The following is a 24,980-nucleotide window of genomic DNA, read 5'->3' on the forward strand; positions in this document are numbered from 1 at the left end:
ACATAAGCCATTATTGTTCATAAGTAGGTGAAAATGTATTTGCATTTCCCAGGAGTATGTTTTAATTTTACACATCTTCCCTTCTGTAGCAGACCCAGGCTTAGCCAAGTACCCTTGTATATACTATATAAATAGCTGTAAATACAATGTAAATAGTTGCTGGAGCACGGCAAATTCAAGTTTTGCTTTTTGGAACTTTCTGGAATCTTTCCCCTGAATATTTTCAGCCCATGGTTGGTTGAATTCATAAATACAGACGGCTGACTGTACCTAGTTATTTCTGACTTTACCATTATGTGTTCATTGACCCTTGTACTAGTAGTTAATCCTAGATTATTTACTCATTTATAAAATGGAAAAACTCTTTTCCTCTTCCCCCATCAAAGAAATCCTTTCAGGATTTAGATCTATTTAAAGTTAGTTAAATAGATCTAAACTAGCAGATGTAAGCTATTATATAGAGAATGGATAAACAACAAGGTCCTGCTGTAGAGCACAGAGAACTGTATTCAATACCCTGTGATAAACCATAATGGAAAGGAATATTAACAAAAGGTAAATAAATATATGTATAACTGAATCACTTTACTGTATAGCAGAAATTAACACAACAGTGTGAACAGCTATACTTCAATTAAAAAAACATGAAGTTAATTAAGCTTATTATGGTTTACCAATTATCTGGAAGTCAATTACTATCAAAATTACACACTGATTTCTTTGGCTCTTACTTGTAGTATAATGAGAGATGCAGGAGCATCAATGGGAACTTACATTCTGCAGATGAGAACATAAAACGTGTACACAACTGCTTAGAAAAACAATTTTCCATTATCTTAAAAGCTGAATATGTACATACTCTAAGAACCGGTCACTTTGGCCCCAGGGGCACGCATGTGCCCTGGAGAGACACAGGCCTAGACACTTTGGCCCCAGGGGCACGCATGTGCCCTGGAGAGACACAGGCCTAGAAGAGACACGTAGACAAGTGTTCAAGGCAGCACTGTACACAATAGTAGCAGACGAAATGCAATGCAGTGTCCAGCAATAGAAGAACGCATAACTGTGGTGTCATCACACAACGGAAGGTAACACAACGGGGAAAATGTGGAAGTGTAAGAAAGGACACGCACGGATGACTCTTAGAAACCTGCTAAGTGAGGAAGTTACAGAAGGCTTCTTACAGTAAAGTAACATTTCTATAAAGCTCAAAAGCAGGAAAATGAGACAATATATTGCTGAGGAGCATCGATGTATGTGGTAAAACCATTTTTTAAGTGCATGGAAGTGATACAGATAAAAGTCAAAATAAGAAGGCAAAAGGCAAGGATTGAGGAGTCATAGGTAAATTCCTTCTTAGCAACAAATGCCGTGGTGGTGCGTTCGTGGGTGTTTATTCAATTATTTTGCATCATAATTACATATAACCATCACACGTTCTTGTGTGTATCAAATATCACAATTTTCCAAAAGGTACCCGTAACCCAGTCCTGCACTTGAAGGCACTGAGTCTAGTGCTTTCAACAGTCAAGACATGTCAAATGAACCCAAATTTATGCCCTTAAAGGAGTTAAAAGTCTTATAAAAAGTTACTGTTACGTGTACAGCATTCGGTTCTGCTACCATTACCAAAAATACCAGAACTTGGAAACAAGCTTTACTATTTCACAAGCCTATATTAAAACCTACACTTTCATATTATCCTCAGGTTTAACCTAATACCAATGCTTCTCTAGAATACTCTTTTCTAAATAGAAAATTTCTAAAGTTCCAAATGAAACTGGTCAGAAAGATTGGGAATCAAGGCTCACCCATCGATATTCTCCTATCTGATGTCCATGGGTTTTCAACTACTGTTTTATATAAATCTTAGTTTAAGGAACGAAGAAAGTGCTCAATGCTTCCATCTACCACCACTGTACTTCCTGGATGAAGTATTTTCTACTTAGAGGTGCTGAGGGATGAACATATTTAAAAACAAATCATTATAAAATTATTGCTATTCTCATGCTTTACTTTCTGCAACATCCAGCAGCACAGTGGCAATTAGAAATGGATCTTGGCTTGAAACGTATGAACTAGGGATCATTTTCAGTAGTCTGGAAACCAATGAGAGCCCATTGGAAAAAAAAAAAAAGCAAAAGCAAATGAAATCACACTCTAAAATCAACAGTGAGCAACAAATGTAAACATGAAAACGTCAGCTCGGTGAGGGCAGTCTGCTACTTTGCCTCTGCATCCCCAGCACCAGCAGGAGCTACTCAGTAAATATCTGTTGAATGCACGAAGTTAAAAGGTCAGGAATTTCCTCTCATTCTGAGTACCAACGATATATCCAGCAAAACACCAACAGAAACCAATGATCCTCACCATCTTGGGTACCGGAACCTTTCAACAAGCAAGTGTGCAGTAACTTCAACAGCAACTGCAGGCATCTGTCAGTTTTCAGCAAGGGCATGTAGGCATTTGTACCAAACTTCACAAGGGCATCCAGGAGAGGATCTAAGAATATCCTTAATACATTCTGTGTCCTCCGCTTTTCACTAGACATTAAAAGACACGCCCAAATCAAGCATTTCAAAAGCATAAAGAAACTGTTTTCCATCTACAGTCGTGGAACTGGTTAGCTAATGATTCCATTGGACAGAATTACTATTAGGGATGATCCAAACACCTAGAACCTATTAGGATGGACCTTTCTGTGTGTGCTTTTTCAGTGAGTTCAGCGATTCACTGGAGAAGAAAGCACAGGGAGCAACACAACTCGGTGCTCGACTCGGGGCACAGTATGAATGAAATCCTATATCCAATTTACTGGCAAATTAAAATGCTGAGACCTCGCTTCCATATTTCAAAAAAACCAAAAAACAAAACAAATCCATGCCAGCCAAGGAAATGAGACATGTTAACAAAAATATATATAAAGCACTAAAGATTTGTGAAAAACTGTTATCACTAACTTTAGTACTAAAACTTTGTCTAGAAAAGAGATTTGACGTTAATCAATAATCAAATTAATTGTATTATCATGCAAATACGTACACTACCTAATGAAGCTGCTTACTGCAACAATTATAATCTGGTGACACGTTTCTCACGTTTCTCAAAATACAAATGAGATTGTTTTATCTTTATTACCTTTTAAAAAAATAACACATTTTACAAAAGGGTAAAATCCAGTAAATGTCTTTACCTAATCTTATGCTAGGACCTTACAACCCATTCTTCTAATATTCTTATACAAGACCTGTGATTCGTGTATACAGTTTTTTTTTTTTTGACCTTCTCTAGTTTAAACCTCTAATCCTATGAACTTATTGTTAATTTTAAACATTTTTAAAGTATACTGCCAATGTTCTAGTTCCTTCCTTGAATACACTGTGATCAATTCCATACCCATCATTGAAAAGTCTGAATATGTACCATAAATCTGATTAGCCTTTTTTAAAGAAAGTTTTCTTTTCAAGTTTAGAAACACTTACCTATATTGACTCTTCATTCCTTCCACATCTATGGCCAGCAAGACCATCACAGCAACAAGCTTGGCTTCAAGCCAATCAGGCATACAGCAGTCTTCTCCTCCTTAAATAACAATAGTTAAGGTTTGCAAAGCACTATCAAAATCCTTCCAGGATGATGTTTCAAAAATAACACAGCTAAATGATTATGTTTTATCCATATTAGAGAAACACAGCTGAGAAGAAATATAGTAGAACACCCCACGGCATGGCTCACTGTTACATACTTAACTGTGAACACAAAGGCATCTCTGCATGCCGACTACATGCCATGCACTGGCCTCAGTGCTGCAGACACAATGGTTCCTGTCCTCACGATACTTACAGTGCAGGAGAAAAGAGCATTCATCAAAGAATATGCAGAGAAATGTAAAATGATAACTGTAGTGAGTGCTCTAAATGGTGCAAGTAGAGTATATACTGGGAAGTAAGACAAAGTCACTCTGAAGCAATGACAGTTGAGCTGGGTATAAAAAGCTGGGAAAGAATGAGGTAGGTGAAGGGAGACATGACCTTTCCAGGCGGAAGGAAGTACATGTCAAGGGCCTCCAGCAGGGGAGACCACACCATATTCCAGGAAAGGGCTGAGGTAAACAATAGGAGGGAGCACCAAAGATGAGGTTACAGGACCAGGCGGGAGAGACCAGGGACTTCGTAGGCATGTAACGGGTTTCTGTCTTCATCCCAAAGGCAAGAGGAAGACACTAAAGGTCAAAGTGAATGTGTATGAAGAAGTGGAGGAGACATTTGTTAGATCAAAGTTTGTATTTTAAAAAGATTTCTCTAGGTACAATGTGGAAAAGAGATTTTAGAGGAAGCAAGAGTAGGTGCAAGGTGACCGGTTAAGAGGCAATTCTGGCGTCTCAGTTGAGAGGTGAGAGTTCCCTGAAATGGAACCAGAAAGGGGATGGACTGGATACAGACACAAAGGCTTTGCTTCTTAGAACTGTGTTCAAACCCCAGTCCTACTGTTTGTTAGCTGTGGGAGTCTGGGACAGACGAATGTTCTCTCCGAAAGCTTAGGTCATCTTCTATGAAATCAAACTAAATAAACCTATGACTTTCCTTGGGTTTATTACAAAAATTAAATAATATATGCAGAGTTCCTAGAACAACTTTTGGAAGACAGAACTTGGTTAAGTGATAAAATTATTTTCCTATCACTGAAAACCAGTTAGAGTAAAATAAATCATAGATAGAACATTTCATTTTCATTCTATTGTAAGATAATACTCTTCATCTCAACTCCCAAGAAAAATTAGTTAAGGGATCTAGTTTTCCAGCCCAGCGGTTCAGATACTTAAAACATATTTTTAAATATTCTAATAAATTTGGGGAGTAATTTAATATATTTTGATACAAATTAGAATAGTACAGAAGACAGACAATACTAAAAACATACTTGTATGGAGGGCAACTTAGTTTAAAAATGCAACAAAAGGATAAACTTTATTCTTTAAAATATTATAAATATCATTTAGTTATCAGTAAGAAATCTGTATTTTTTAGAAACTCTAAAAGTTGGTGCTCTCCAAAATAGGTTAAGTTTATAGGTGTTTATAAAAGTGAATTATTGAAACTTGTTCTTTGAAACATTTTTACTCACATTAGCTTCATATCCCACATTTACATATAAAAACTCATTAATGAAGACTAAAATGAAATCAAATACCAATTCAGTATTCAGTTGCCTATAATTTCTAGCAATCACATAATCAGATACTTTTTGACCTTGTAGGAGGCAGGGGTCAGGTAGGGGTGCTATTTGAGAATGAAATGTTTCCAATCACAATGCCACTTTTTGAAGTCCTAAACAATTTTTCACTTTGGATACTGAAAGGGAAGGTTATAAATCAGAAGTTTAGTGGATTTTTAATGATTTCTGATTTCAAGGAGAGCCACAGGACCAGGCTGGTAACATTAGAGTGCCTGACCCAGTGGAGGACACTCCTGCAGAGATTTCTGCCAAGTCCTCTACCACCATACTAGGGAAATCCAGGCTACAGAACAGTGGGTCGCAAATCTCAGCATGTATTAGAGGTCCCCCAGAGGGCTTGTTAAAACCCAGAGGGTGAGCCCTACACTCAGAGTTTCTGATTCAGCAGGTGTGGGATAGAGTTTGAGAATTCACATTTCTAAAATGTTTCCAGGTGATGCTGCCTGTCTGGAAATCCTTCTCGGAGAACGACTGGCAGAGAATCCTTTATACACTCTCCCCCCTTTATCTCTCTGAGGCTAGAAAAGTGAAAGTAAGCAACAATGGTCTTAAAGAAACAAAAGGTCACTGGCTATCTTCAATCACCTTAATTTACCCCTAAATTATCACTCAAATCTTGCTACCACAAATTCTAAAAACTGAGTGTAATTCTAGAAAATGCAAAGTAGTCTATAGTGTCAGAAAGCATACCAGGGTTGGTCTGGGGATGGAGAGGGACAGGTAGAAGTGGGAGACAGGGATTATAATACAAAGAGGTGTGAAAACACTTCGGGGGGTGATGGATGTGTTCATTATCTTGTTATCCTGATGGTTTCGTGAGCATACACAGAGGTCAAACCCATTACACTGCATAGTTTAAATATGTGCAATTTAATGTATGCCAATCATACCTCAATAGAGCTGTTTCTAAAATTTGTTACACAGCTGCAGTATACTACTTTGGGATTATTACATATCTTCAGCTTGGTTACATTTTAAGTAGGCACATCATTTAACTACAAAATCTTTACTCAAAATATCCTTTCTGATGGACTCTCTAATTTAAGTATAAATTTCTTCAAATATATTTCACTTGTTGGTTGATCTTAACATTTCCAAGTTTTGACAAGCTTTTACTGCTGCTTCCAAACTATATCTCACTTTCTCTATTTCAGAAAGCCTTCTCTGAAAGCTCTCCAACATTTCTGCTTGTTGATGATGCTGGTTTTGTGTGGTTTTAGTTATTGTTGCTTTGTTTTGCTATATATCACATATATGGTATGGTACATATATATCGACCTAACATATATCCATCCTTATCTCTTAACCATTCCTACCTGGGGTCCATGCTATAGACAGAAACAGATGGATGCCTACCTACTTTCAGTTCCCTGGATGCAAGTCCATGCAAGCCTTGCAGGATACGCCTTCTCCCTTTCCACCTTAATTTCTATTCACTCGTTAGCTGTCACCTCATCTGGTGACCTCTCCTGACCCCCACAGGTCTACCTGTTCTGGATCAGTATTGCTCACCCGGGTTCCCCATCCCAGTGCTTATGGCTTTCAGGGCATTGCGCTAAGATTATCTGCTTACTTATCAACTCCCTTGCTAGACCATGCTTTCTCTGAGGGTGGGGGACATACCTTTTATCTCTGTAACTCCAGTGTCTGGCACTTAGAACTAACATTTGATATATGGTTGCTGAATAATTAGTGTAAAAGCTATCTGTACTGACCATGTCAAACCCAAAGAAAAAAGCTACTTCAGGTGTAGGATCTGATTAAAAACATTTGAGCGGATGAGTCTTTATATAAAACCAAATTTGAATGTTATATGTATTTTATGCTCAAAAACTCGTTAAATAATGTTTGCTTTGGAATTTATTACCTTGTTCTGAAAACTGGCCAGTAATTGATAACTAAACTAAAATGTTATAAAGGCACTTAGCCAAGGGCATTAAGAGTCAAAAATATCACACACACACACACACACACACACACACACCTCCTTTGCACTTGAGATCAATTTTTTAAAAACTTAAAATAGCATATTATATAAACAGTATATTTTAAGTTCTAGAAATGTTAAGGAAGAAACTCTAAAAATCTTATTTTATCCAATTTTGAATTATTTAATCAGACTTTATGCTGTTATGCACTGACTTATAAGACAAGTTCTATAGATACTTCAGGGAGTTGAATCTATGTTTACTCTAGTAGGGACTAAAATTTATTTACTTTTTTAGGCCTTAGAAAAGGATCTCGCAAGTAACAGTACAGAAAATTTACTAGACAACAGAGAGAATAAAACATAAAAGAGAAACGTTCTAAGAAGAACAAACAGATAAACTCATGTATTTTGGAAGGATAATTATCTAATCATTTAAGACCTATTCCATGATCAGATTAGAGAAATCGGGAGATGAAAATGACTTGGTCTGAGACAAAGCCAGGAAATTTAAGACACGTTAAATTCAAAGGTGCAATTTACCCCAATTATCACTAATGACTTTAATGATGAGGAAGCATCAGAAAGCAGTCTTAACACGTTTCCCTAAAGAGGACGCAAAATTGATCTTTGCTAAGTATCTGGTAAAAAGAAGAAACTAACAAACATAATTTTTCTCTAAAATTACTTTTCATAATCAGTTCACACTAAATGTAATGCTTTGAAAACAAACAAAAGATGAACAGATTTATCTACAAATATTTCCACTACCGAGGCTCCAAAAACACATCTGCAGATCGAGCCAACAAAGATTCAGTACTTGTAGAATAAATTAATAAATGTATTTGTGTCCGAGTCCTACCCAGGCAACTTCTTAAAACATTTAAAATGTTTAAAATCTCAAGTTCTAGAACAAATAAAGTACAAGTTACGAAACAGTATTTTTACATTCTGTTTATTCACATTATCTGGCTGAAATACAAGTCTGACATCCATAAATTGGTATATATTTGGTTAAGCCTGAATCTCGATCTGAAAAACTACTAAAAAGCTCTTTGAAAATGTTTTGGATATATCAGTCCATAAAAATGATTTCAGACTTACCTTCCCAGGCAGGTGACTTAATATACTCTTGGACTAGGTTCTTTACATAAGCATTTAAAGAGGATGTCTCGTGAAGTCCAATGGAGCTACAAGTTAAGGGTCGCCTAAAACAGCTTTCATTAACACGCAGCCAATCACAGAGCTAAAAAAGAAAAGTTATTACTTATTTTAAAAGCTTAACTGAACAAAGGGTTTCTAACTTCCCTAAGCCAATTTTCTTTCCTCCACAATAAACTGAATTTAAATGACCGAACACAACAAAGTAACAGAACATTTATTGTCATGATTGAGTTCCGCAGATAGCTCAGACAGAAAAGTGTTCGTATGTATGTGTGTATATACACATACGTGTGTGTGTGTGTGTGTGTGTTTTCTAACCTCTTCAAAGAACTTATAAACTTCATTAACAGGCAAGAATTTTTAAAGCACCTAATATAAAATGCACATTTTGATAAGGTGTTCTAACGAACATCTCTACGAAAAATAACTCATTATGCAAAACAAATTAGTCTTAAATTAAAATTTATTCCAGCTTCATATACTAAAACAAGGATTTATTTATGAGAGAACATAGAATTTGAGATGTAAGTTATAATGCAAGTTCCTACCCTTCTTGCAAGTTTATTTTCTATGATATGTGCATTTTAAAATACAGTTGATGCAAATGTAAGGCCAGGACTTCCCTGGTGGTGCAGGGGTTAAGAATCCACCTGCTAATGCAGGGGACACGGGTTCAATCCCTGGTCTGGGAAGATCCCACATGCTGCAGAGCAACTAAGCCTGTGTGCCACAACTACTGATCCTGCACTCTGCAGCCTGCAAGCCACAACCAGTGAAGCCCGGGCACCTAGAGCCCGTGATCTGCAACAAGAGAAGCCACCACAATGAGAAGCCCACGCACCACAACGAAGAGTAGCTCCCTCTTGACGCAACTAGAGAAAGCCCACGAGCAGCAACAAAGATCCAACACAACCAAAAACAAACAAACAAAAAGTTAGGTTTAAAAAAAAACCCCACACACACAAATGTAAGGCCAGACACTTTAAAACTCTTAGAGGAAAACATAGGCAGAACACTCTATGACATACATCGCAGCAAGATCCTTTTTGACCCACCTCCTACAGAAATGGAAATAAAAACGAAAATAAACAAATGGGACCAAATGAAACTTAAAAGCTTTTGCACAGCAAAGGAAACCATAAACAAGATGAAAAGACAACTCAGAATAGAAAATATTTGCAAACAAATCAACGGATAAAGGATTAATCTCCAAATTATACAAGCAGCTCATGCAGCTCAATATCAGAAAAACAAACAACCCAATCCAAAAATGGGCAGAAGAACTAAACAGACATTTCTCCAAAGAAGATATACAGACTGCCAACAAACACATGAAAGGATGCTCAACATCACTGATCATTAGAGAAATGCAAATCAAATCTACAATGAGGTATCAACTCACACCCGTGAGAATGGCCATCATCAAAAAATCTACAAACAATAAATGCTGGAGAGGGTGTGGAGAAAAGGGAACACTCTTGCACTGCTGGTGGGAATGTAAATTGATACAGCCACTGTGGAGAACAGTGTGCAGCTTCCTTAAAAATAGAACTACCATAGGACCCAGCAATCCCACTACTGGGCATATACCCTGAGAAAACCATAATTCAAAAAGAGTCATGTACCACCATGTTCATTGCAGCACTATATACAATAGCCAGGACATGGAAGCAACCTAAGCGTCCATCGAGAGATGAATGGATAAAGAAGATGTGACACATATATACAAGGAATATTACTCAGCCATAAAAAGAAACGAAATTGAGTTATTTGTAGTGAGGTGGATGGACCCAGGGTCTGTCACAGAGAGTGAAGTAAGTCAGAAAGAGAAAAACAAATACCGTATGCTAACACATATATATGGAATCTAAAAAACTGGTTCTGATGAACCTAGGGGCAGGACAGGAATAAAGATGCAGATGTAGAGAATGGACTCGAGGACACGGGGAGGGGGAAGGGTAAGCTGGGACGAAGTGAGAGAGTGGCATGGACATATATACACTACCAAATGTAAAATAGATAGCTAGTGGGAAGCAGCCGCATAGCACAGGGAGATCTGCTCAGTGCCTTGTGACCACCTAGAGGGGTGGGATAGGGAGGGTGGGAAGGAGACGCAAGAAGGAGGGTATATGGAGATATATGTATGCATACAGCTGATTCACTTTGTTATACAGCAGAAACTAACACAACATTGCAATGCAATTATACTCCAATAAAGATGTTTAAAAAAAATACAGTTGATCCTTAACGACACGGGTTTACACTGTGCAGGTCCACTTACATGCGGATTTTTTCAGTAGTAAATACTATGATACTTCATGATCCATGGTTGTACGCGTCCTCAGACGAAGGGCAGTTTCTTAAGAAACCAAACATACTCTTGCCATAAAATCCAGCAACTGTGTTCCTCGGTATTTACTCTAATGAGCTGAAAAGTTATGTCCACACACAAACCTGTGATGTAAATGTTTATACCAACTTTACTCATAACTGCCAGGACTGAAAAGCAAACAAGATGTCCTTCAGTTGGATCCTATCAGAATGGATAAACAACGGCACACCCAGACAAAGGAGTATTATTCAGTGCTAAAAAGAAACTTGCTACCAAGCCATGAAAAGACATGGAGGAACCTCAAAGGCATATTATAGCTTATTGAAAGAAGCCAATCTGAAAAGGCTTCGCAACGTATGATTCCAACTGCAGGACGTTCTGGAAACTATGGAGGCAGTGAAATACCTGGGGCTGCCAGGGGTTTGGGGGAGCAAGAGAAGACAGGAATTACTGGGTGAATTGGGGATTTTTCCAGCCTGGAAACTATTCTGTATGATACTGCAACGGTGGATACATGCCAAAGCCCACAGAATGTACGGCACAAAGAGTGAACCCTAATGTAAATTATGAACAGTAGTTAATAATAATGTATCAGTATTGGCTCATCAATTGTAACAATGTACCATGTTTAATGCAAGATGCTAATAATAACAGCCACAGGTGTTGGATGCAGAGGGTACCAGCGGGTATATGGGAACTCTCTGTACTTTCTGTTCATTTTTTTTCTGTAAACTTAAACCAAGCAGCTATCTGATCAAACCAAGGGGAAAAGACAATAGTAGCCGTAGATATTTACGCTTAGCATGGGCCAAGCACAGTCTGAAACATGTTTACATGCATTTTTTCATTTAAACCTCACAGCTCACACCAGATATCAAAATAAGTTCCAGGTGGATTAACCACCATTTACAAACTATACATATCGATCCAATGAATAGACCTGATTTGGGTACTTGAATAAAACTGACTATTTGAACAAACAAAATGCAAAAAACAAACAGAAAAACACATTTATTGAACATCTGGATAAATTAAACACCGAATATTTGAATCAAGAAATTAATAACATTTTTAGGTGTGATAAGGGCGTATTTCTTAGCAGTATCTTCATCTTTTAGTAGTACATATTTCTAGATGAAATAAGATCTGAAGCAAAAGTCCAACAAAAGGAACTGATTAAATAAATTCTAAAACATTTAATCAACCGAATTTTTAAATATCCCATATTGGGGAACTATTTAGCCAACATGCTATATAATATTCAAATGTAGGTAAAGATGAAAAATAAAATTCAAAACAGTATAATCTTAATTTGTTTAGAAATATCATATGTATTAATAGATCATTTAAAATATACACACATATATATATAGTGAGAAAGCAAGAGTGAGAATAAATATATCTGAAAAATTAAGAGTTAAACCAAAAAATATGGATTTGATGGTTGGCATTACAGGTGATTTTTACTTGCTTTCCACGGTTCTGTATTTTTCAGATTCCACATAATTAGATGTATTCCACATAAACAGATGTATTAGGCCAAGAAAATAAAACAAAACTCGAATTTTCAAAAGCTCGAATTAGCCCCTTCCTCATTCCCTCTGCCATTACCTTACTCTATGCCCTCATTATTTTAACATAATCCAAGCTGATTTCTCTTGTTTCTCTCCAGGCGTACCTAGCTGGAATTTCTTTCTAAAGGAAATAATCACATCTCTAGCCTCAAGTGATCTCTTAGGCACTGGAGAAATACAAAATTTTAAACAAAAAAAGGTTCCTGTCCTCAAAAAATATATAACCTACGGGCTTCCCTGGTGGTGCAGTGGTTGAGAGTCCACCTGCCGATGCAGGGGACGCGGGTTCGTGCCCCGGTCCGGGAAGATCCCACGTGCCGCAGAGCGGCTGGGCCCGTGAGCCATGGCCGCTGAGCCTGCGCGTCCAGAGCCTGTGCTCCGCAACGGGAGAGGCCACAACAGTGAGAGGTCCGCGTACCGCAAAAAAATAAAATAAAAGTAAAAAAATATATATATATAAACTAGAGAGGACACAGATTAGGATTCTGGGTAAGAGCTAACAGCAGTATGGATTGAGTCCCATAGTTTAAAATAAAAAGGAGGAGGACACGCACGACTGAAGAACCCGCAGAGAAGGGCAGCCCATGAGACCACAGCAGGACCTCAGGGCGCTGCACACGGGGTGAGCAGAGAGTGCTCAGTGAGAAAGCAGTCATCGCAGGGGAAGGTCTCCACGAGCAGCGGCTGAAGAAGAAGGCAAGACACTTATGGTTTCACGGTGAACGAGATGCAAAAAGTCAGGAAGAATTATGGATTACCTACACGCCAGGCTGGGGAGCCTGAGTAGATAAAAGTGACAAGAACCGACAGAAGACGACAAAGAGGAGGTTTGTGTTACTGGCTTTGAGTCTAACGTCATCATCACTCCCAGGACATCTCATCCGGAATCGGGATCTGCCCACTAACACTGCCCCCCCAAACTGGTCCTTCTCTATTCCAGATACTTCCTGCCCCCGTTTCTCCACAGGAACCTCAGCAGCGTTACTGGTTACATCCACTCAAAGCAAATAAACAAGTTTTAAAAACCCCTGGTGACAGATAGCAAAGCAATCATATTTTGCATAAAAGGCTAGTAACGAATTCAATTAGATAACAATTTTGCACAAAGTTTTCAAAGACCTTATCGTTAAATTATTTTCAGGCTCACCTCTGTCCACAATGAAGTTCCTCGTCCGAAGGACTCCTCTTGTCTCAGTGACATGACAAAAGATGATACATCAGAGAGGGACACTTTCTCCTGGGGGGGGGGGGCAGGGCAGTTTTAAAAAATTACTCATTTAAAAATGTTTGAATCAAACATCACTGAATCAAAATCACTGCGAAAGCAGTCTAGCAGACCACTTACGGTAGAATACTATTAGGTAAATCGAAAGCTACTTTTTAAAAAGGAAACATTATTCAACTTTTAACAGGAAGACACTGACTACAAACATGCAATTATATGCAATTATCTACGACCATTACAGAAAATGAAAGATCACTTCACAAATCTAGTTTCCTTAAAATTGAGGTTGCTATCTTAGAGGTAACACAGTCACAGATCTAAAAGCAAAAACAGAAACAGCCTATAAGAAATTCCTTATTACTTAAAAGTGAATCTGACTTTTCAACGCTGCAAAAACGACCCCGCCTTAAGAAAACCACCCGGGTCTTCATTCCCTGAAGGTTGCGCATCTTCAATTAAGATAGCTTGCTCTAAGCCGGGGGTCAGCAAAATCACTCACAGCCTGTTTTGTAATTAAAGTTTTACTGGAACACAGCCATGCCCATTTATTTATAAATGGTCTATGGCTGCTCTTGAGTAGTTGTGACAGAGACCGTATGACTCAAAAAGCCTAAAATATATACTAATCCAGCCCTTCACAAAAATGTTTGCTGACCCCTGTTCTCAGCAGTAGTGTTACTGGAGCTCTGTGAAAAACAGAGAATAAAGGTTTTCCTTGAATGTCAATTTCCTGGAAGACGTGCATAAAAAATACAGAGGAAACCAGGTGAAAGCTTCCAAGAGTCCTCTCCCGGTACGGTCACCCAGCTACCCCACCAACGTGTAAAATGCCTACCAGGGGAGCTCCTTAGAGATCCAGCACCCAGGGTTTTTACTGGAAGCTGGTCACACAGACACCCCCTGCATCGCACCTACAATTCCAGAACCCGGGAAGGAAAGCAGGTGTTCAGTAGAGACCACACTGTTTGTATGAGTACTGCAGGCACAGTAGGTAGGATGGTGGGAACCCTCCGGAAATCCAAGTTCCCAGATGCCAGCCAAGGGCCAACCTTATAAGCAGGGCTTTCTAACGACAGCATCACAGGCCTGCTGTGTTAACTCTTTTATGAACATCCGCTCACTAAGAAAGACTAGGAAACTGGAGTTAACATTAGGAAGAAAGATAAACTCACCACGTCTACCAGATTCATGGCCGTCTGAAGGAGATAGCACTGCGCTGCCCCTCGCAGCAGGATCTGATGTGTGATCATGGTGCACTGAAGAACGTCCCTGACATCGGAGAAAACACATGCACTTCCATTGTCTCAGGACAATTCTGATAGTTTGTAGTAACTGACAACTTGATTTAATATATCTACACTTTCTAACGCAGACAGTCACTGCCAGGAGAATTTCAAAGCTAGTAAATAATTAAGGCCTCTAGTGGAGCTCAATTTTAATATGAAACAGATCTCCTTTTAAAAACAACAAGATAAGGACTTCCCTGGTGGCGCAGGGGTTAAGAATCCGCCTGCCAATGCAGGGGACATGGGTTCAATCCCTGGTCCGGCAAGATCCCACATGCCATGGAGCAACTAAGACCGTGCGCCACAACTACTGAGCCTGCGTGCCACAACTACTGAAGCTCGCGTGCCTAGAGTCCACGCGCCGCAGCAAGAGAAGCCACCGCAATGAGAAGCCCATGCACCGCAAAAAAGAATAGCCTCTGCTCGCCGCAACTACAGAAAGCCCGCGCACAGCAATGAAGACCTAACGCAGCCAAAAATAGATTTATTAAAAAACAAAAGACAATTTCAAAGTAAGAATTTTACACTTTTTTGAAATACTTTGTAATCAATATTAATATTTGTTATTTTATCTCTAGTTTCCTACATATCAATGTAATAAAAACAACTTACTGGCCTTATTTTTAAAGTGACCATAATCCAATAGTATTTATTATGGCATATATTTAAATTAGTAATTCACAAAACAAAATAAGTTCAACTATATGAATAGATTTTTTTAATTTACTTTTTTATTATATAAAATTAAGAGCGAAAAATCCTGATGCCAATATTAACTAAAACCACTCACTAGGGATTAAAGCAGAAGGAAAAACAAAATTTACTAACGGAAAGGTACGACAAATAACCGTATGTGAACATACTCAGAGTACATTACCTCAGGGCAAGAAGCCCTTCTACACCCAGGGCTTTACATCTTGGGATATTTGCCAAAGCCTTAGATAGAAACAAAATGGGAATAGCACACCAATGTCGGCTCGTCATCTTCTGAATAAACTTTAACAGGAAACTACCTGAAAGAAAAAGTTTTAAGACATCATTGTTGCCAACAAGCACATGATAAGATGCTCAACGTCATCAGACTTTATGTAGGGAAATGCAAATCAAAAACCATAATGAGATACAACTTCACACCCATTAGGATGGCTACCGTCAAAAGGACAGACAATAACAAGTGTTAACCAGGATGTGGAGACATGAACGCTCAGACATTCTTGGTGGAAATGTAAAATGGTACAGCCAGTGTGGAAAAGAGTTTGGTGGCTCCTTTAAAAGTTAAACACAGGGCTTCCCTGGTGGTGCAGTGGTTGAGAGTCCGCCTGCCTATGCAGGGGACACGGGTTCGAGCCCCGGTCCGGGAGGATCCCACATGCCGCAGAGCGGTTGGGCCCGCGAGCCATGGCCGCTGAGCCTGCGCATCGGAGCCTGTGCTCCACAACGGGAGAGGCCACAACAGTGAAAGGCCCGCGTACCGCAAAAAAAAAAAAAAAAAAAGTTAAACACAGAGTTACTATTTGACCTAATAATTCTACTCCTAGGTATATAATTAAGAGAAGTGAAAGATTACATTCATATAAAAACCTGTATGTGAATATTCATAGGAGTTATTCATAATAGTTAAAAGTGGAAACAATCTAAACATCTATCAACTGATGAATGGATAAACAGAATGTGAAGTATCAACACAGTGGAATATTATTCAGCTACAGAAAGGAATGGAATATTGATAAATGTTACAACATAGGTGAATCTCAAAAACATTATGCTAAGCAAAAGAAGCCAGACATAAAATAAAAGGCCATGTATTATATGATTCCATTTATATGAAATGTTTAGAATAGGCAAATCTAGAGAGACAGAAAGTAAATTAGTGGCTGACAGGAGCCAGGGGAAAGGAAAATGAGACTTGATTACTTATGGGCAAGGAGTTTCTTTTGGGGATGATGAAAATATTCTGGAATTAGTGGTGATAGTTGTATAACTTTGTGACTATACTAAAAACCACTGAACTGAACAATTTAAAAGGGTGAATTTTATGGTGTGTGAATTATATCTCAATAAAGCTGTTGGGAACAAAAAAAAAATCAATGTCATTTCAATTTCATTCCTTTTTAGTAAGGTAAGTATTCTAGTGCATTGTAGAAATTCTGATAACCATGTAGCTATATATTTAATAGTTAAGGTAAAAGATAAATTTTTTACTGTTGGAAACCATTCATCTGTTGGAGATATTAAAGAAACACAGGATAAGAAGTACCAATGGTAGCTGGCCTCTGGTATCTGCAAACAGTGATATCAGATCTTTCTCACAGGTTATTTCGTACCTACCCTGGATCTAATCACTGTAATTAATTTAAGTATTTTGAGATACAAAGGATGGTGCTCTATCCTGCTTTCTCTGCTAATATGTGACATCTTAAGGATCTTCAAGTCACAGTAGTTAATAAAAATGTCTGTTTCCGGAGATCATCACTTACAATGACTTTTAAGAAATCCCTGGACGCCCCTGAAAGGGTATTACCTGTATTTTATATCTCCCAAAGTGCCTAGCTCAGAACTAGATACGCTTAGGATATTGTTGACAGAAAAAACTACAAAGTAAAAACGGTAAATAAACTTTCTACCTGCCCTCCCTCCTGTTGGACTAATTAAGTTCCCATCTTCTGCCTCACAGCTCTCTCATGACACAAGGACGATGGCAACAGCCAAGCCTCTATTGCTTATTCACTCACTACACTGACAGGGTCACACGGCCACAAACTCTAGGCGCTCAAACTCTAGGGGGCACTGATCACCGTCATGTCACTCACACCGTGCTGTGGACGTGAGATGTGCCAACGTGGTCGGCAAATGAATCCCCAGACTGTAAGCTTCCACATTCTAGCAAACTAAAGAACGGCTCTGACAGTTATCTTCTCCAGTTTAACTTTTTAAAAAAGTAATCAAAACAATCCATTTTCTGTAAATCTAAAGTTGTGATATACAGGTGACCATCTTTTCTCTTTCTTCCCTGACTTTTGAACACATAGCACCACTGGTCACTGTTCACCCTATTTGCAGATTAAATACAAAAGAAAAAGTATATATATGTATTTCATAGCCAGGGTCACTTTCTAAGTCACAAAGCCCAGAACGAAAAAAAAGACTCGGAAAGAAGAGAGGGCCCTGCTACTCAGCAAGGAAAATAACACTGGCTTTGTGCTTTGCTTACCAACACAGCCCATCAGGAAGAAAAGTACATCTCCAACCTGAAGAAGTGGGATATTTCTAGGATACAAGGTCTTACGAAAAGCAAGTATTTTTTCCTTTCTTATCTTTCTGAGTCAATATCTATAAAGGGACAACTTTGCCACAACAGATACTCTGTTTATAACTTTTTCCTAAGCCCAGGTTCTTTCTTTCTTTGACCTGTTTTGCTCATTTTTGAAACTGAATAGAGACAAGTGGCAAGAACGGCAAACTGCAGCACACATTGCAAAACTGCTTCCATGCTACGGATACCAATACTGGTATCACGTTATATACAAAGGTAAAATTGTGTACTCAGTTTCAATGGACATGTGTATAATTCTGACAAAATTTGCATATTCCGGAAAAAGGAACTATTTTGATAATACTGATTATAATAGTCATAGGTTGGTGCTTATAACCAACGTACTAAAAATTTAAGCTAATAAATTAAAAAGAAACTCTTTACTGACACATACTCTTTATTTCTTCTGGAAGAAGAGAAATGTAAGTGACTAAGAACTTCTGTAATTTCAATCCCAGTGGAGAACCACTTCCTATCAGCTGGCCTGGGGACCTACAGACAAAGGGGAAAAAAAACAAATATTTTAAATCTATTTACAAATAAGTAGACTGAAACTAAATGGAATATGGCCCAAATGTCTTTCAACAATAAAACAATAAAACCATCTTCTTCTTCTAAACCTGCATTCTACTTTTCAGTAAAATCTTGAGGGTCCTTCTGCTAAAAACGTCAGAGATCTTCTAGGAAAACAGACGTGAGTCAGCAATGTGCGACACTAAGCAGGCATGGATTTCTTTTTTAATGACACTTTCTCCGACACACATATATGAATCTTGCCAAATAGTATCGTTTAAAAAAAAGTCTAAAAATGAAACTTTAAAATTATATTTTATTGTTCCCAACACCTAATCCAATGATTTTAAATCTTTAAGTATTAAATAAAAGAAATAACATTCACAGAAAGACATATGTTAGTAATAAGTAACTTCTGCAAGAGCATTATTAACATCTACAAAAGCATTTAATTATTAACATCTGCACATTTTTTTTTTTGCTATATGCTTCGGCCAGGGACATTATCTGTTCATTGAACACATTAGGGTGCTAGGGAACTGAAGGCATTTCGTAATAAATGTGTTTGTCAACTCTCAGAAAGCACCACGTTGGTTTTACTGCTTTCCAGCGGTCTAATTGCTTCAGAGAACTATTCAACAGTAATGATTACTTGAAAATCAAAAATAATTGGCAAATCTAGCATTGCTCTGCTCTTTCGATATTAAATAGGACTAAATATTAATATAACTTAGCAGAGACTAACTTAAAAATTTTAAAGAAGTTGGTGGTGAGGGTTTTTTTCTATTAGAGGTATACCAAACAAAAGACTTGCAAGTATAAAAAAACTTAGTTTTCAAAATTAGACAACATAATTTCAAAAGCAAGGGACATTTTTGAAGATATAATTCAAGAGTACAGGTAATGCTCAAAAGATGAGGATAGGGCACAATACTGACGAACTCTTCCCAGTATCAACCTTGACAAAGGGTGATGCTGTCAAACAAGCAATATGTCATGCAGAATGGCCTCCACCGTCAGATAGGGAAAGGGGGAAGTTAGAATGAACCCTGTGGTAGTGGACTAGAAATGGATGTGCTGGTGTGAACTGATGGTTTTTAATATGGATGGATGGATGGATGGACAGACAGACACTGAAATATAGATGGTAAGTCTGCTCAGCAGACAGAGCTAAGAAACAGAGGTATACACACACACACACACACACACACACACACACAATCGTCATGAGAGAGATGATGATTAAGCAAATATGGTTAAACAGTATCGTTTAGGGAATGTGGATAAAAGATAAATGAGAATTCTTTGTATTATTCTCACAACTTTTCTATAAGTCAAGACCAAAAGTTAAAAGAAAAAGGAAAAAAAAAAAGTGTCAAGTGTTGGTTAGCCAAAGCCACTACAATTTCCAAGAGGGCAGAAATCAGGAGTAAGGGAAAAGAAGTAGCTATGTAAGATATCCTTCCCAAAAGGCCAAGAATGGATGGGTTCAAAGTAGGAAAGAAAAGAAAAAGAGAAACACCTGACACAACTACTGGAAGAAAGGCAAGAAGAATAACAAACACAGAAGGGATGACATGGTTAGAAAAAGCTGAATATCTACAAGGCAACATATATTTATGTAACAAATTCATTAAACAATTTGGTCATATTTCATAATCACATTAAATTTATATACCAAATACATATGACTGCATTGCTGCTAAATAACAATGTTTGTTTACCTGCTGTATAGAGAGCTCTGTGAAAGTGCATCCATTAATGCCCCAATAATAAACTAAAAAAAAAAGGAAAAAAGTTTTTGATGTTAAGCTGTAACTGTAATTTTGAACAGTCAGCTTGCTGTAACTGCACATCCTACACAGGGCTACAGAAGAGCCGTTACAAGCAAAGCTGATCTCTCTTGCTGTAGGTTGGTTTATGATGGTCTTGGAGGATACCTTAATTCCACCAGAACGACAAAACAAATACCGAATTTTCCCACCTGATGAAAACATATGGAATACTGAGAGGACAGTACATGCTGTGCTAAGAAGGAAGAAGAGAGTCCAAAGAAGGGACACATGGTGGAAAATAAAGGTAGTAACAAATGAAAAACAAAAAGATACTCAAGAGAAAATTCAAGCCCCTATGCCTGGAACATAAAGGGGGAAAAGTATATCTTCAAAAATATTACTAGACAGGGGCTTCCCTGGTGGCGCAGTGGTTGAGAGTCTGCCTGCCGATGCAGGGGACACGGGTTCGTGCCCCGGTCCGGGAAGATCCCACATGCCGCGGAGCGGCTGCGCCCATGAGCCATGGCCGCTGAGCCTGTGCGTCCGGAGCCTGTGCTGCACAACGGGAGAGGCCACAGCAGTGAGAGGCCCGCGTATTGCAAAATATATATATATATATTACTAGACAAAAAAGCAAGCTTCCAGGAAGTGCAAGAAGGCTAGGAGAATGTAGAAAAATGATGCATATTAAAACACTATACATGTAGTTGGACAATCAGGAAAGTTTACTTCAGTTACCTCTAAATGAGAGGTACATTACCATACCAAAGTCAGTGATCACCTGACTCATGTGGCACCATAATATAAAACTTTAAGTCACAGCTGTAGCTCTCACAATCTCTTTGCTTTCTGTGATTTCTGATAAATGGAAGCATAGATGCTAATAATATAGCTCTAAAGGCAACCTCCGCTCAGTACAGTCGATAGTAATTCATCGACTCAGAACTGGGGGACTAGCGTCACTAAACAAAGAGCGGTAATTCAGTGACTCAGAACTGTGGAAACAATATCACTAACACGCTTCTATACCAGTTTTCATGCTGTTGACTTTTGTTCAGAATACTGATACCAAAGTACTACTGGTAATGATGCAGGCAGCCTATCGACAAACTACATTACAGAAAGCGTTCTCCCAGTACGATAGCTAAGTTTAGAGAAATAGGATTTGTTGTATGCAAACCTCTAAAATGTTACTTGCGATTTTCAAGGCCTAGTGTATATTTTTTGAAGACCACATAGGATAAAACAAATACCTTCGCCCTTCATCTTTTGACAAAGGGAAAAAGGAAAGGGAAAGGCTGTCATTACCTCCGAAAATTCTGCTGAAAATGGAAGAACCCTTGTTTCATAGAGCTCCAAAAAATGGGTAACGCCTTCTTTGGTCAGGATTTTATTTTCACTTTCAAACATTCTTTTATAAATACACAGATGCCAGGATGGGTGAAAGAGCCAACATCCTGTGGAAATAAACACCGAATGTTGACTTAAGATTTTCACATTATGTTGCCCCACGTAGACTACATATTCAAAACTAAACACAAACACATTAACTTCATTCCAACACCGCAAAAGTGAGTTTCTTTTTAATCGCATCTGAGGGTGTTTAATTACTGAATAACCAAAATAACTTCAGTATTTGGTATTCCATTTTCAGAGAGATTCATTTAGAAAGGCTGCAAGCGAGTGTCATAGTGGCTACAGCGTACAGAAATTAAATATGACCCCACGCAGGTTGAAACTCTAGGTTTGGGGTGATTTCAACCAATTCTTCTCTCACCTTACTTCAATCCATTTTTCATACAGAAACATGAAACTGTCCCTGCTCTATTTAAAACCCTTGCGTGGCTTCTCAAAACTCAGACTAAAAAACAAGCGAGGCATGAACTGCTTCTGACAACTACTCCGACCTTAACCCGCCTTCTCACACCACTGTGCTGTGGCTTACTGGTCGGGTCCTCTACCCCACTGGGCTGTTCCCATCTCAGGGCTTCTGCACCCAGAGCTGTCTCCTCAACTTCTGTGTCACTCTTCAGGCAGTCTTTCCTAGCTGCCCTCTCCAAGGTATAGCCTCACTCACTAGATAATTCCATTTCTGCCTCTTGTTTGTTGCCTATCTAGAACTTATCATCAAAATAACTCTATTTCTGCCTCTTGTTTGTTGCCTGTCTAGAACTTATCATCAAAGCTATTTTTTCCTGGAAAACAGACAAAAATCAAGTGAAAAAGAGTACATCTGTCTCACCACTTTATCCCAGCGCTTAGCGTGTATTGGACACTAGGTAAACATCTATTAAGTAAATATACAAATGAGAAACAAAAAATGGAGTATGTACCTTGGACATACTTTAACTTTTTTCGAAATATCTTTTAACACTATTAGAAAAAAAACTCAGCATTTTTAACTCATGGCATTCTATAAATAAATCAGTCTTTTTTTTCTTTTTGTAATTTACACCAAGATGCTTGTTCAATCCTTTGGCAGTGATTTTTCAAAATCTGTCACTGCCATTTGATTTGGTTTGCCAAGACCTGTGGGCAAAACGTGGTAATAAGAGAATCATTTTAATAGTAAATGCATAAGTGAAGTCACAACAGGATTCAATTAAATTCTAGCCCCAGGTGGGACTACAGATTCCTATGGTCTGTGAAAAATCCCAGTGTATCAGAAAACAACCATAACGATCAGCTGAATAAAGCTCAATTCCTAAGGGGTCAAACTACTAAAGTTGTAATTATCTAACGCAGGCACTAAAACCCATTTACCTAGGTTATTTCTCATGTGTAAACATGATAATGTAGCATTTTATCATTCATATGAACACAGAACACCATTAGCTTGCATTTAGCTGTCTCGTTGATCTAAACTTAATTTCATAAAATAATTTTAAGAAGCTCCAGCTTCATTTTATTTCTCCTAAGAAGCCCTCATAATATAGAACTGATACAGGACTTAAAAACCATATTTAAAATAGCATCTTGGAATTTTCTCTTCCTAAGAAGTCCAACCTACAGAATAGCTGAAACCCGAAGAAAATAACTCTAACAAGGAAACAGATACATTAAGAGAATAAGGATGGAAAGCACTTAAAATATGTAATACCGAAGAGTTCTTATTAAAAATGAATAATACACCATGATGAAAACATTACCAAAGAGCCCTTATCTTTCAAGGATATATACTGAAAAAAATTACAGATGAAATGCTATGCTGTCTAGGAATGGGCTTCAAATTCATTTGATGGGGAGGGAGCAGGAAAGGCCACATATGATGTGAGACAGAGACTGGCACAAGTTGATCACTGCTAAAGCCGGGTGGTGGGGTTCATCATACAAACTCTTCTCCTTCCGTGAATGTCTGAAATTTTCTATAATCAGAAGTTTATAAATTACCAGACCTCTAAATTATAGAAAACTCTGCAGCCATTTAAAATTAAATTCTCAAAGACTATTTAAGGACATAGGTAAATGCACTTGGTTATACTGCTGAGTGAGAAAAAAACATTATGAACAATCCATCCACAAGGTATGTCCCTGGAATGTTAGCAGCGGTCTCTTGGTAGCAGTAAATTCATATATTCCTATAACATGCTCTATAATGAATAAGAGTTACTTATAAAATTAAGGGGAAAAACTGTATGTGTTATAAAAAAGCAAAATAAAAGTAACTGTTACCATTTTCCTCTGACACTGCATATTCAAACAGATTGTTCAGCTTTGGTAAAACTGGCTTTATAACATGTATCTGAAAAAACAAGAGCAAAAAGCCACAGGAAATGAAAATTCACCGTTCAAAACTCAAAAGACTTTTCGTCTATTTATACAACAGTCACTCTGTTCCTCCTTACCACCCTGGAGAAGAGGCAGGGCCTGTATGCCAATATGTTACAAAGAGGAAAAACTACTGCGATGCTTCATCTAGTTACTCACGTTGCTCAAAGCCACACATTTAGAAGCAGAGTCAGTCCTGAGTTCAAGGCTCTTCATTCTTAGACTCTGCTACACATATCAGCATCTAATTTACATACCCTACAAACTAAAGGTAAATCACAGTTTCTAAATAGTGAGGGTCTTGAGGATATACTGATTCAGGAAAACCATAAGTTTAGAAATGCTTTTCCTTTATTGCTCATCCTTGTATCTACATATATTTAGTACATATGAGTAATTCTTTATTTTAGTCCACAAACAATGCATCTGGACTGACACCTCCCAGTGGCTCCACGATGGCAGGCCCCGCACCTTATGGACTGAGAACCCCTACAACAGGGGTTCTCCAAGCGTGGTGCCCAGAATGGCAGCTTACGGATCTCCTAGGAACATGTAAAATACCTGAGTTCTCAGGCCCCACTGCAGACCTACTGAATCAGAAACTTTGCAGGCCAGACACTTTCATAAGCCATCTGGGCGATCCTAATGAATGTTAAAGTTGGAGAACACTGCACTAGAGTAGGTAATCTTAAGAGATTCTTCTCAACTGAAAAACTCTAAGAGCCTACAAAAATGAACTCAAAGTCGACTGCAAATGATTTTTCAAGTTTCCATTCTCAGGACCAAGAATGCAAAGATGTAAGAGAGAGAGGAAGGGAGGAAGAGAGAGAGAGAGAGAGAGAGAGAGAGAGAGAGAGAGAGAGAGAGA

General features: G+C 38.2%; 1 protein-coding gene across 1 annotated transcript in view; it reads right to left on the minus strand.

Annotated features, from left to right (window-relative positions):
• Positions 1 to 24,980, minus strand: part of TARBP1 (tRNA guanosine 2 -O-methyltransferase TARBP1) — a 65,994-nt gene that overhangs the window by 34,449 nt on the left and 6,565 nt on the right. The window contains exons 3-12 of the mRNA XM_027094099.1: positions 24,017 to 24,086; positions 21,653 to 21,801; positions 20,294 to 20,346; positions 18,451 to 18,548; positions 15,621 to 15,756; positions 14,630 to 14,726; positions 13,380 to 13,469; positions 8,267 to 8,408; positions 3,483 to 3,582; positions 2,371 to 2,543 (exon numbers count right to left, since the gene is read on the minus strand). Of these exons, the coding sequence (XP_026949900.1) occupies positions 2,371 to 2,543; positions 3,483 to 3,582; positions 8,267 to 8,408; positions 13,380 to 13,469; positions 14,630 to 14,726; positions 15,621 to 15,756; positions 18,451 to 18,548; positions 20,294 to 20,346; positions 21,653 to 21,801; positions 24,017 to 24,086 (1,108 nt within the window). The remainder of the gene's footprint in view (positions 1 to 2,370; positions 2,544 to 3,482; positions 3,583 to 8,266; positions 8,409 to 13,379; positions 13,470 to 14,629; positions 14,727 to 15,620; positions 15,757 to 18,450; positions 18,549 to 20,293; positions 20,347 to 21,652; positions 21,802 to 24,016; positions 24,087 to 24,980) is intronic.

Source organism: Aethalodelphis obliquidens, unplaced genomic scaffold (genome assembly GCF_003676395.1).
Source record: "Aethalodelphis obliquidens isolate GAN/ISIS:26980383/991018 unplaced genomic scaffold, ASM367639v1 scaffold87, whole genome shotgun sequence".
Classification (NCBI taxonomy): Eukaryota; Metazoa; Chordata; class Mammalia; order Artiodactyla; family Delphinidae; genus Aethalodelphis; species Aethalodelphis obliquidens.